The 14,597-nt window shown below is 42.3% G+C and overlaps 1 protein-coding gene across 2 annotated transcripts in view; it reads left to right on the top strand.

Moving 5' to 3' along the window:
- pax7a (paired box 7a) overlaps positions 1-14,597 on the top strand; it is a 40,605-nt gene that overhangs the window by 6,405 nt on the left and 19,603 nt on the right. For both annotated transcript variants that reach the window (XM_068742590.1, XM_068742589.1), the window contains exon 5: positions 13,920-14,119. In XM_068742590.1, coding sequence (XP_068598691.1) covers positions 13,920-14,119 — 200 coding nt within the window. The remainder of the gene's footprint in view (positions 1-13,919; positions 14,120-14,597) is intronic.

Below are 14,597 nucleotides of genomic sequence, written 5' to 3'. Positions count from 1 at the left end.
TTCCACTTGATGCAGGATTTAATCTTAGTTCGGCATTCAGGAATGTGTTGAGTCTTATAGCCTATAATTTGTTGTTAATGACGTATATTACGGTGACCCGTGATGACCACTTAAACAAATTAGCCTATTGGTTCCAGCTATAGTAACACGAGTAAATAACACGAGAGCCGTTGCATGTGAGTAATGGATGGAGTGTAAATGTTAAAGTGTGGAGTGAAAGGCCTGCCGTTCATATACTGGGACGCATCTCAGCGTCAGAGGCTTAAAAGTGTCTGCAGCATTAGGCTAAATAAAAAAGGAGTCGGCTTAAATTCACTCTGTGCTGGCATTTGACTTTGATCACATCAGAAATATTCATGGGAGCACAAACACGGGCTGTGTCACCATTATCCAGGGTGACAGTGATACCTCTCAAGGCTGTCTATTAATTAAAGTGGCGCTTATACCATTTGGGACGAGTCTCTATCTATATATGCACAAAAAATAAAAAGGTTCTTCCATCTCTTGTGGGGCTCTTGAAAAGGCGCAATCTGTCCTCTCCAGCTTCTTGTGGGAAACTTCAAAATGCACAGCGGAAGACATGGGGATTTCTCAGCTCATTTATAAAGACGAGTTTATAATCCTTTCCTGCTTAATAACTTAAAAGGATTCAATTTCTACCCCTCATTTATGGGTTACGATCACACATTGTTATAGGCGCAGATTTCAAGGTTAACATTTCCTGCTCGAAAATATCAGAATATAAGCTGTAAACCCAAAAGGTGCCCTTTTGTTGGGTTCAAAACGTCCCCGTATAAGTGCAGGAGAAACCGATTTATAGATGCTATTACCACGGATGTGATAACACGCCAAAGAGCAAGATGCCCCGCGCCACCACGCATTTTAAATGATATGATATTTAATTATAGCATATAATTTCACCATCGAGAATTGAATTCAGAAGGTTTACGAAGACTCTGAAGATTCCGTGCCTGGTTGGCGGTCTCAAAGCATACGAGACAAATCAAAGAGGAAGCGCTGCCCCCCAGGTATCCTGCAGGAACAGCGGGGCGCTTCAGCGCCTCCATTTCTCTCTGTGTTTTATTCCGCCAATTTCACAATGGACTTCAGGATCTTGCGCCGGGACCGCGCCTCCGGGCGCGTTCCCGAGTAAAGACAAACCCGCGCGTATTATTTGCTTATCCCAAATTTGACGCCATCGTCTCTCTCTCCCTCCCTCCCTCCCCTCCTCTCTCTTTCTCTCTCTCTCTCTGTGTCACACACACACACACTCAACAGGTAGGATGTTAGTGGTTGAACTTTGTGCTTGGGCAGCCGAGTTATGCGCAAATTTACCAAAGATTAAAAAAATTAAAATCGACTTTGTGTTATTGATTTTTTTTTTATTTGGTGCAATCGCATCGGAGCAATGCGTGGCTGAAGTTAGCCCCAATAGCTAATGTGGTTTAAAAATGTCTGATTTATTTTTAAATGCTAAATATTATTTTATTTTTTAGTCCTTATATAACTATACAGACTAAACCGGCTTTATTATTATTATTTATTATTATTATTATTATTTATAATAGTTCGTTGTAATAGGGGTGCAGGTTATCTAAATGCACCAGTACTATATGCCGCCTAAATCGTTTCATTTTCTACTAATATATTCCTAAAATTGCCAGGGCTTTGTTAGCAGTCTAATTAGCTGGAAGAAGATGAACGAGGCTGACAGGAATCAGCTGTCCACAGATTCCCCTGTGAGTCTGACTCGGAAATCATAACTTGACCAGCTTTTTCGTCCTCTGGAACCAGCTCGTTGAACTTGTCACATCTAATTAGGGTGTTATAAACACCCCAGGAGCATCGGTGGGAAACAGTATGCGGTTGGTCCGGGGCAACCAATAAGGCCTTTTTGGGTCAGACTGGGGTGGTGGAGGGTGGAGGGTGGTTGGATGGTGGAGTTTCTGAATTGGGCTGCTGCAGGCCTTTGTTTTCGGAGCAGGCTTTTCCTGCCATTACTTTAATTATGACCATCCAGCGGGCTAAACAGGCCAGCCTGCACAGAATATGCAGCCTTCTTGTAATTAGGTATGAAATTAATTACAGCAGACATGTATTAAAGACTGCCAAATCCACAGAGTTTAAAGGTATAACAGGGGATTAATGGCTTGCAGACAAAATGACAGTTTATTGCATCCCATCTCTGCCTGTCTGACAGGTGTCACACAACGTTTAAAATTATAAATGCACAAGAGCAATTTTTGTATACTTTTGTATTTGTATATGGATTTTCCAGTAAGTACGAGTTAAAATGAAAGACTTTTGCCTGCAATTTCTATCAAAAATACATTTCCGTTATGTCCTCAAATGCTTTACAATTGTGCCATTTTCCTTTCTTTACTTCGTAAACAACTTTTTTATCTTAAATCTTGCTGCTCGACCCATGCTATCTGTGCAAATGCAAAAAAAAAAAATACAATTGTCACCAGTTCCTCTCTTAAGAGCCTGCGTTCTCTTTTTTATTGAATACTTTTTTTTCTTGTTTCGGGACAAAAACATCCCTGTGATGTCTGACAACCTACTCTCCCCATTGTGCGATGAACAGTGACTAGAAAAGGAAGAGAGAAAGAAGAGGGAGGAGAAAAGGCCTTTCTGTTATTTTCAACCTTGAGACTTGCTGCATGGTCTATTCAGGCAAGTTGATGAACTCCTCCGAAAAGTTTATTAAGGGCCTCAAAACAATAGGAACTAAAGCCCCTGGGAGCCTCAGCGGACAGTTTATAAACTAGCTGCTATTGTGCCTCAAAGGCAGATGCATGAATACTTTTGAATAGGGGCCTTCAAACTGACACGATCAGGCTGGACAGCAGCAGTTTTAAAGGGCGCTTCTGCTGCAGCTCAGATCGCTGCTTCTCTTTGCATTAATGTACATCTGCAAAGGACGGAGGAGGAGGCGCTGGGCGCTGTCTGTCATGACAGACTTAACTCTACGTGGGGACTTAAACAAAGTTAAAAGAAGACAGAATGAGAGTATTTTATAACTGCTCTCTGCTATTATTATTTTGTTGTCAGCTTTATATTTGGTGAAAATCAAGTCCAGACCATCTGTCTTGTGAGTCATCCAAAAAGAAAACAGGTGCATGGTTTAATGTATTACATCCTTTCTTCCTTTTTTTTTTTTTTGCTACTATTGCTTAAATTTGACTGTGGAAATTGCAAAGCGCTGTTTGGTGGACACCAAGAGCAGAGTGTGAACAATTTGACTTTCCTTTCCGTGGTGCTTTTTTTTTAAGCAAAGAGCTTTCAAAATATTTCTCTGATAATTTATGCACCCGAAAGGGGACACAAAGTGAGGCATAAAACTATTGTGTGCTTTTGGAAATATGGCGTCATTGTTGATATTTTATTTATTTACTTCTGAATGGGGGCACACTGGCTACGCGGACTCAAGAAGATACATTATTCCCGTCCTATTCAGTAAACAATAGACTGTCACTCTTTATCCCTCTTCCCTCCCCTGTTCCTCCCTCTCCAGCTTTCTCTTTTCGTCTTCTCGGTCTCTGGCTCTGTGCCTCACAACATCAGAGGGGGGTCCAGTGATTTGTGACCCCCAGCAACCCACACTTAATCTCGCTAAAGAGGGGGAGCATCCAGTTTGCAGCTTGGCGGGCCCCAAATAGGCCAAGCCTGCTCTGGCAGGTGTCAACATTAGCAAACAATTGGTCCCCAGTCCCATGCCCTGTACCCCAGTGCAACACTGAACCTAAACTATTTGAGGCGTGTTGAAAGGAGCCACATAATAGAGAATGTGGAGGAGGAGGAGAAGAGGGGGGGAGGACAAGGGAGAGATTACACTCTGAGACAGCTATTAGCAGGGATGAGGCTTTACTAAACAAACAAAAAGAAGAAGACGATCAATACTGTGTTAGTTTACCGAGTGGAGTCATCATTATGTCTTTGGATTATATGTTTTCTCCTCCATTGTTTTTTCTTGACTTCTCAAATGTCTCTGGGCCATATTGGCAATCCGATTTAGTTTGGCAAGGGGGTCCCCGCGAAGCCTAATTCCTCTCCCGGGCAGTTGAGTGTTAACTGCACTTGTGGTGGACAGTCCACTGGAAGATACTGGTGCTGTAATGAATCCTGATTGGTGAGTATTACCTGCGACAGTGGACTGCGTTGTCCTCAAGGGAAAACAACACTCAGGGAGGACGGAGCTCATCTTGGCGCTGTGGGATTGAAGCCCCACTACCTCATTAGACAGGAGCGTTTTAGCACAGACAGCAGAGTAAGTGGGATGAGAATGGGTGGACATTGGGACTATTGCTGGTCTTGAGTGGGTGGGATGCATCTTGACAAGAGGGACAGTGTTTTTTCTTTTTAAGGACAGACCTGTAGTTCTAAGATAGAAATGACATTTAATTGCTTTGAAATGTCCTTTTGGCCTCTTAACCTCCACAAAGACAAAAATGAAAAAAAAGAGAGAGAACCAGCCACTGAAACAAGCCTCTTGCTATGGTTGTTCTGTACACACTCCAATGTGGTGCAATAAACCAGGGTAATTAAGTGACCCCGTGACCTCGACAGACAGTCAGAAAAGCAATAATCTTGTCGGCAAGCAATAAAATGATTAAGCGAATTCACAGGATTAAGAACATGACACAAAATCAAAGACTGATTATTTATTTATCAACAGAGACAAAAAAAATATTGTCTTTTCCCCTTTTTGTCTTCCACAGGTGAGTTTCAGCATGATTAAAGAATATTCAGCTATCCAACTCTGTAAATCATCTTGTTTTCACATATTAACTTCTCAGCTGTATAAACACATGAACGCCACGTCCAGATGACAAATAAAGTCAAACAGTCACAAAGGTCTGATAAAGTTAAATTAAAGAGTAAATCTTCTGTGTATTTTTGGTGCGATTCAGTCTGCTTGGTTCTTCCATCAGTGAAATCAGAACCGTCTTTTCTTTATGGATTATTTCCTGTCTTCTTTTTCTTTTACACCCTCTGACAGTAAACCTTTAAATATATATAGGCCCGTATGTTTTGTGTATTTGTTTCCCTTTTGTATTTTAGGTAAAATTAATTGACTTATTTTTTTTTATTATTTTTTTTTTAAATTGTGCTTTTACAAAAAATTTTATTCTTAAGATTTTCCTCTGCCGTTTGAGGAATAAACAACATGGTGCGATTGAATTTCTTGCCTGTCTGAGATAATCTCATGGAGTTATTTTTGGACGTACAATATAATCATAACCGGGACTCTTGTCTTGGTGATTAAATCTTTGTTACTCTGCCAAATAGTGAATCGAAAAGTGCTATACAGTACATCCGGACATTATTACATCCATGTTAAATTGTGCGCTGTGATGAGCAGGTCACCGTCCCATAATTTGTTGAATGAAACGCAGCTTCCTCCAATTCGCTTTGCCACCCAAAGGTGTCAAACTCTGACAGCTGGCACAGATCGGGGCAGTGTGTTGCATTACGACTGGCCACTGGTTACCATGGTGCTGCATTAGAAAAGACAAAAAGCATTTCTGGCTAATTTTATTACAATACAGGAATACCCCCCCCCCCATAATGTGCAACAGTAATTACGTTTAGCACAGTGAGCCTGCGCTCTCCCTCAGTGGTGAATGAGAAGCATTGACCATGGTCTGCTAGTTTAAAAATCGCCATTAGCCTATGCTACTTAGGGCCACATCATTTCACATTTTATGCTCTTGATCTGCTTCACCACTCAAATATTCATTTGTTTTAATTGTGCACGTTTTTTTTCTTTCATTTTTTTTAAACCACAAAGACAATAAGCATGTTCCCCGAGTGTTGCAAATCAGAAATGTGTTTTCTCCCACCAAGTTAAAATGTGTAAGCGGTTGTCCAAACAGTGGGGTGGAGCTCCCGTCCTTGCAGACAAAATACAACTTCAAATGTTGTCCCCTATTTTCTACTAATAGGCTTATTTATGCATCGTCAGTCATTCTCTCCTTGGGGAATACGTAGTCTCAGTATAAAAAGCTTTGCTACTGAGCCACATTACAGTCCCTCAATATAGAGGAATCAGAAATGAATGCCAGGCACCGTAAAGCATAAGCAGGACCCAGGGAGAAGCCGCTCACCCTACACATTCATTCAGGAGTATTGTTTTAAAATACACAGAGTTCATATTTCGCAGTTGAATAAAATGTTTTAGACACAATTGTATCCAATTACAGAGATAATTCATTGCCAGGGTGTACAAATTAAGCAAATAAGCATATGAATGAGTAAACCAAAAAACTTTTATGTAAAGAGAACATCGGCTCATGCATTTTAGTTTGAGCTTTTTTTTTTACAGCGATCTTGAGTTTTTAGTTAAGTCTCCATCATTCCTCAAAACTCTTCTTTTCTTCCCAGTGTCCTCTGCGTCTGACCAACTTCTCCACAATATTTGCTGTTCAGAAAATGAGGAAAGTTCCCTTGGGCACATGAGAATGTCCGTTGTGCATTCCTATGCTGTGCCCAGTAATCTCTCTTTGGCTTTGTTGAGAAAATGATTTGTTCCTCGAGGAGACCTCGGCTCATAGCCCTGAGACGCTACTGTTTGATTTCCTGCAAAGGTTTTTCCAGCTTTTTGCTGGGGGACTGAGGCTACTGGCTCCAGTGCCATTTGGCAGAGACCCCCATGGACTCCTTTTTACTGTCTTGTACTCTCTGTTAATTCCATTACTTTCGCTGTGACCTCAATTAGCAGAGACACAAACTCAGGCAGTGACATGATGCTCGACAGGAAGAGGAAAAACCAATGCGAAGCTCGGTCTTAGTGGGGACGGAGGAGGCAACGTTCATATTCTGCATTCTCTCAAGTCTTGATGGCTCCATGCGGCTCTCTCGAATATTCAGTTGGATTTTGCTCTATAGCCCTGCCCCAGTGGGAAACAATATGACAATTGGAGGAGTCAATAACAGTTAACAATGTCCGGCTTAACGTTATGATAATGGTCATGACATGGTTGTAATGTAAGACAAGCACGAGTCTACGCAAAAAAGAAATAACAAAAATCAAGAGTTAAAAACAAAGATTTATATTGAAACTGATACCCAAGTTTTAGTCGGTAGTATACGGAAGAAAACCAACCAACAAGCCCTTCACGCTTTCACACTCAGGCAGCACAGAGGCATGGGGAGTCAATATGTCAGCGTTTATGGATGCCCTGCGGAGCTGCACAGGGCTGTCAGCCTCTATTCATGCTCTAATGGCCCCCCGAGGAGCTCGTCTCTCCGGGCTGAAAAGGCTGGGAGGCCCAGTGGACGCCCTGTTGTTGAAGGTGAGCGTGCGCTCTCATGGACGCGCCGCGCCTTCATCCGTATGACAAGAGCCATAAAAGAGCATCGCTTTCTGCTTCTCCTTCTATGTCTCCTCTGCTTTTTCTTGCACCCGGCCACCCCCACCTCCGATGTCCCCACTTTCTCCCACCTCAAACAGAGAAAAGGGGGCTAATTGTTTGTTGTGAGATCCAAAGATTGCAGAGGCTCCCATCTTTTTTCCTCACTTGCATTTTTCTTCTTTCAAGTCCGCTACTCCGTTTCTAAAGAAAGTTATTCTGTCCAAGAGACAAGGGATGAAACGTCTTTGAATTTTTCCAAATGTCTTTTGACATAAATGATCCTAAAACTAACGTCAGTGTTAAGACAACACAAAAAGACAGCTATTTTCTATTTCCATTCAGCAGTTGTTCTATATGCATGTATTGCGTGAAAGTAAATACAAAAACGGTCCGTTACTGCGTCACAATTTGTCTGAAAATGTGTTTTTTCCCCAACCCCCCCCCCCCCCCATCTGACCACTTGAAATAGATTTTAGAACAAGCGCCCTTGACCTACAGCTTCCTGTTCTAAACTGGTAATTGACACGGTAGGCATGAGACAAAGCTGAATTCAAAGACATATGTCTATAAAGGTGAGCTGAGAATGATTTTATTCCAGATGGACAGTGGAGTTTTATTATTCTCATGTATAGTTACACATCTCATCTCACCTCACCCAGATTCAATTTCAGCTAAATGTCAAATTACATCCCAGAGAAGGTCACCTGCCACCACGAGAAATTGATAATGCACTTTGACATGTTCCCAAACCAAGTGAACCTTTCAATGGATTTTGCCACATATGCACTCTTTACACAAATTGTTTTGTATGTTGAATTAACTATTTTAATATATATATGTGCAGGAGTCATGCTGAGGCTATAACTCTCAGTCTTGTTTTTGTTTTTCACTCACATGAAGATAAGATTCTTCATAGAGCCCGTGTTTTTGAACTTCTTTTTTTTTTTTTTACGTTGTCGTCTATCTTGAATTCACATCGAGCTCCTATCTCAGATACATCCTTTTGTAAATGCCTTGAATCACATGCCTCCTTTAACTTGGCAACCCCTTTGGCTTGAAAGAGGCAAGTGCATTAAACAGAGATGCTGCACCATTTTCAGAAAAATGCAAATTGGGAAGTTGTTAGTTATTTGATGTTGCTGCAGGAAACCCTTCCTCCACCCCCCCACCTCCAAAACATCTCTTACACTCCAGTGTCGGCAGTTGAATTGTATGCAATCCTGGGGACAGGCAAGGCTGTTTATATTCAGGCCCGGAGCCCCAAAGACAGCACAGAGACAGATGCATGTCAGAGATAGCAGATCCCATCTCAGGCAGATGCCTCTTATCGTAGCCCTGTTTGCATAATTAGGCCTTTTGATATTCACCCCCTCTGACTGACAAAAAGTATAATTGCAGCATCAACTACGACAAAAGGTAGACACAAAATAAACAAGTCAACATAAATAGGGAGAAAAGATGTTATTTTTGTCCTGTGGGGGGAAAAAAGAGGGAAGGAAAAAAAACCTAAATCTGCTGTCAGTCAGTCAACTGGTGTGACTTGGTGCTCAGAGGCTGGTCCTGTGAATGCCTGCAAAACACAGAGCACGAGGCCTGATTGTAATTATGCTGGAACTAATATGCTTTTCAAAATGGGCCATTATGAGCTAATGTTACACTGCTAAAGCCCTGTCTGTTTTTGTCCCGCTATTTTGGATAGTTTGCAAAAAGGTATGGTTAATATTGAGGCCATGGATTATGATGTCAGAGACAGTTTGACACTGCCAGTGACTCGGATGAGCACGGTGGAAGTTGAGGTACTGGTATATACTGCTCACAGGTGAGACGAGGCATAAAAGCGCCTGCACCGCTTCAAAGGGAGATTTCTTTCTCTCAATGTTTAGTTAGTTTTTAAGGTGGATTTTATTTTCTCTTGGTTTCTGGGTTAAATACCTTTTTTTTACTTTGTGTATGGTAATTCTTAACAAGATGCAGAAAGTTGGACACTTTTATGCAGTCTTTGAAGATGTAATAGATTTTTCAATGGCAATCCTTCATTAGGAACTGTTCCCCAAAAGTTCAGAGGAGGTTGTGTTTTGGTTTGTCTGTCTGTTAGCAGGATAACTCAAAATGTTATTGACGGATCTTGATGACATTTCCAGGAAATATTAATAATCTTATCAGGAACGGTGGATGACATTTTGGTGATAATCCAGAAGAGATCCTGGATTCTGGATCACTTTGACATTTATGTTAACATTGCAGTCAATCGAGCTTCCAAATTTGTTCCTCAATGTCTCGGTTGATTATTGACCGATGTTTATGGAATTTGACACCGTCATGTAGGGCGGGGGCCTCTATCTCACCACCGAATTTCATCTGGATCGGATCAGGAATGATGTCAGGAAAAAATATAAAATTTCAACATTGAAAACCCGATTTATGGATTCAAACAATCTGTTAAAAACACACATCAACTCTGCTTCACTTTTACTCTTCGTGGTTAGCGTATATACAGATACCAAGAACAATGTAGAACCTTTTGATGATGATCCAGATCACCATGTGGACGGTGTAAATCTGATTAGGAGGGGAATGAGCTGCTTGGCGGAGGTCTGCACTCTCTGAGTGCTTTTCTAGTTGGCGTTACTTTAGTGTGTCGGGGTAAAGGTGGGCGACTCGAAGAGTTTGAGGGGATTGAGGAAGAAGCAAAGAAGAAGGGCTGGAGGAGACCTTTGGAAGGGGGTCAATGTGAGTCGAGGAGGGGTCTGATGATGAGGATCCCATCTGCCTGGTGTCTGAGGAATCTGTCTACAGGGTCAGCAGAGGACCATCAGGGGACAGAGCAGGCTTTAAACCTCAGGCTGACCTTAAAACTATTAACTAGAAGCACAAGTCCTTTAAGAGAGCTGCTTTATCTGCTCTGGCCTGACACCAGCATGATGAAAGTCACAGTCACACCAGGGTGAAATTATTGGGTGACACCCATGCTCTTTGGAATTATTCCAAGCATGGAATAAAACACTATTAAAACAAGAAACACTCAGAGAACTCAGAAGAAGCTGGTGAGCTACACAAACACACATTAATCTATATGCTCCACTTTTTCTGTTTATAATGTTTACTGTCTATATAAATGACATCGCCATAAAAAGAGTACCGGTAATGATCACTTCAAATCATAAGTGCAAAGACAACATTGTAACAGCCATCTGTGTCAAGTATAGTCAGCTCACAGTTTAAATAAAGTCGAGCATCCAACAGAACAATCCAAATCCAACAAACCGAGTCTATGAGTTCGGATTAAATGTACAGATTTAGCTCCATTAAACACTCTAATTGAAACTATTGTCTTTTGCTTGTTAATCGATATGAATATTTCTTTATACGTTAATGTTTGCTGCGTAGTTCTTCACTGGGGTTCCACAAGGCAGTGCACAAAGGATACTGGTCAACATTGGAAGGAAATCAAAAAAATAAATAAATGGATGCTTCCTATCAGCCATTTTACCCTCCAACCCGCATGATGTGCACATAGCATCAATCAGCTTGACGGTGCCTCTCTAATTAAAACTATAAATCACCTTGTGTATTAAAATCAACTCTTTAATAAGCATTCATTACAGTTTTACTCGGACCGTACCCAAAGCTATTCTTAATTGTATTCGGGCAGTTAACGGAGACAAAGCAAGCAGCAAACCTGATTGAATCATGTTTATAATGGGTGCAATTTTAAATCAATATCAGGGAACAAACTCAGAGGGAGCCCCCGGAGGAGAGTAAATGATAATCATGCCCACTGGATGGCATTTAATTAGGTTCTAATTGGATGATATATTATGAAAGAGGGCATGAGCAGTTTATCAATATCCCCTGAAACCATGGATGGAATTACCGTTGCACCGTGATACAAATGTCGAATCAGAATGCACCTTTTGTCAGATGTTAAGGAATTGAGCTCCACAGGCCTGCAGGCATTTTGTTCACCGAGTCTTATTATGTCTTTGATTGCTGCGATTGGCACATTGTGAAGGACAAAAAGACAGAAGACTCTGGAACTGGGAACAAATTGAAAATGGTATTTCAATGTATTTATTTATTCGTCTGAATGGTCTCAGGCCAGTTTGGACAGAGGATTGTATCTGCTCTATGTTGACCAAAATAATTTTGAGACTGTTTGACACCTCCATGAAGTTTTTAAGCAAGCCAGATATAGTCAGCGTACAGATTTTGGAGTTTTATGTCCACCACCAACCTCAGTTGGCTCCATAGCATGTAATATTTGAATATTACTCATTAGAGGCAGGACTTTTGACCTTGCACTTCTGGTTCACGTACAAGAGCCGATGTGTCGGCTCTAGAGGGGTTAATGGAGAGCGGCGGCACGGACTATTGTCTGACGAGGTTTATCAGTCATTAGCCTAATAGCATGCTAAATGCGACACAGATTGTCGTTGCGGTTCACGTGCAAAATAAGATCTGTGAAAGTGCCTCAGACAAAAGGGAGGAAAATAAAAATAATTTGAGGGGAAGACTTTAGTGTCTCACTTCCAAGCCCCCTTGAGTACATGTCTACTCTGCCCCCCCGCCGGGCGTCCCTGTAGGACACAGAGGTGACTTTGGAAAGCGATCTGCAGACTGTTTGGCTGGTCTCAAGTGTCGTCATGGCAAGTTACTCGCCAAAATGGATATACGCGTCCTCATGAAAACCAACAAAGGGATATGTGGTGTATGTGCATATTCAACTTTGTATGTTCAAGGGTGTGTGGCGCCGGAGTGCGTCTGTGCTTCAAGAATCAATCTTTATTAAAACGGATATGGCTGAAGAATTGATTTAATGAATGCGGCCTCACGTCCCTGCAGCCGCACGTAATCCGCGGAGAATCATTGAGCATGAGCTCAGGGGGACAGAAAATGTTCGTAGGAGACTCGTAGAGTGGCCCGAAATAATAATAGCTTCCATATAATCCCATAATTCCTTGTTTAATTAAACTCTGGAGCTGGCCTTGAGACTCTGCCAGCTTTGTTGCTCTTTTGTTCTCACAGTTGTTATTTGGTCGCTAGGTCTGAGTGGTCTTTTGTCCACTTATGTTGGAAGATTGGACTGGAGCGGCGCTGTAAACAGAGATCACGGCTGTAAAACAACGAATCAGATCATAGGAACTTAGTCAAGACATTTTGGTGAGCGCTGTATTCCTCACTTGAGCTGAACGGCAAGCGGCCTCTGTCAGAAGCAGAAATCTCATCATGCATCCTCTCCCTTTATTTTCTCTCTCCCCCACACTTTCTGGACTGTGCGTGATGCAATCCAAACTCGGCCCGGAGCAACACTGGCACGTCATGCCTTCTTGTCAGTGTCTCAATGGGGAAATTATGAAAGTATGAATTTTATGACATGAAATGAAAAGGGCCATGTAGCTTGAATAGACATGCAGAGGAGGTGAAAATGATGCAATTTTCTAAATTCAGTTATAATGGTAATGTGCAATGGTAATGCGTATTTGCTGTCAAAACATCCCCTGTCGGGCCGGATTGTGCAGCTTTGTGCTGTATCTATGTTCCCCGAGCAAAAAATGTAGCTTAGCTGAATGCCTTAAAAGTAATGTAAAATATGTTTTAATTCATTTAATGACAGCAGATGGAAGCGCATGGGGCTGAATGGTTTTTTGGTGTGATATTGTGTTCTATTTTGTACACTTTGGCTGTGCCGTGTATGAGCAGTGTGCCCTGGGCCAATGAGAGAGAAAAGCAGGGTGAGAGCAGCAAGGTGGCCTCTGCAGATTAACCCCAGCGACAGCCCTCTGCCTGCACAGCCTCTGGGAGCCCTCACAGAGCCAGGATTGTGCATTGGGCTCTCTTCTTATATTAAATAAAAAATCCTCAGATTAAAAAGATATTCTTCCAGCTGCATATTGGGTAAGGAAAGGCTGTCATTCGAATCTTCTCCAGCATGTCGTCATTCCTGCTCCTTGGACCAACAACAGAGGCTCCAGAATGCAAATAACGCTGTGAACGCATCCACTACTTCAGTTTAAGCACATAATTACCCTCGCCGAAGAGGAGGCGAGGGTATTGCAATTGGGTGCGTTTTTTTGTTTGTCTGTCTGTCTGTCTGTCTGTTTGTTTGTCTGTCCAAGCGCATAACTCAAAAACTAGTAACCCAATCGACTTGAAATTTTTACACAAGCAAGGTTCTGTCTGTGGCTCGGTCCTCCCCGAGAATGGCGTTGATCCAGATCTGGATCCAGATTCTAGAATTATCTTTACATCTGGAATTGTGCCTGTGCTGTAAACTGCCACTTTAAGAGGGAGGGACACGAATGGCATGATGGGAAAAAGAGTCCAGAAGATGGCTTGTAGTACATTCCGGAGCAGCAAGCTAGAGCAGGTTTGGCCCCTCTGATCCGGAAGCCCTGTTTACTGTCTCACAAGATCGAATAGTCTTTTGGAGGCGAGGGTCTGCAATCTCTGATTGTTGTTTTCTAGTTGATGTTTTCTGAAAGCACACCCTTGTTGATTTGTGTAAAATGCTCATTTACTTTTTTGTTTTTTATTCTTTTCTCTCTTTTTTTTTAATCTCAGGTAACCGCACGGACGATGGGTCAGATGTGGATTCCGAACCCGACTTGCCCCTGAAGAGGAAGCAGAGACGCAGTCGCACCACCTTCACTGCGGAGCAGCTGGAGGAGCTGGAGAAGGCATTTGAAAGGACACATTACCCAGACATCTACACCAGAGAGGAGCTGGCACAGAGGACAAAACTCACAGAGGCCAGAGTACAGGTGAGATACGCCACGGACAGATGCAGCGAGGACAGGCTCGATGCGTCTTTACAATCTGCGTTATCACCAAAACATGTTACATGTTAATGACAAAAATGGATTCTGTGTCATTATATTGGGGTGGAGGGACAAAGCTCGGTGATAGATGTCCTTCAACCGAGACAAATAAACCAAAACTATCTGGGTCGCTCAGGGAAATATTGGTTTTACAAATTGTGGGAGAGCCAGGTTTGAAGCTGGCCTAGCTGTAAAAGCTCCAGCTGCCAATGTCAGTGTGCTTTAGTGGTTCAGAAGGGAGCTCAGGCTGGAGCTCACCTGGTGGAGGCCTCACAAAGATCCATGCACAGCAAACACGCACATCCTCCTGACAAAAAGAATCTCAACTGACTGAAGTCGTGCTCGAAGGTTCTCCTTCTGAAAACATGACCACAGCTACGGTTTACTCGTGTGCGTTTAAGTAACTTGCTGCTTACCATTA

Source organism: Brachionichthys hirsutus, chromosome 8 (assembly GCF_040956055.1).
Source record: "Brachionichthys hirsutus isolate HB-005 chromosome 8, CSIRO-AGI_Bhir_v1, whole genome shotgun sequence".
In the NCBI taxonomy this organism is placed as follows: Eukaryota; Metazoa; Chordata; class Actinopteri; order Lophiiformes; family Brachionichthyidae; genus Brachionichthys; species Brachionichthys hirsutus.
This window is presented reverse-complemented; position numbering and strand designations above follow the sequence as displayed.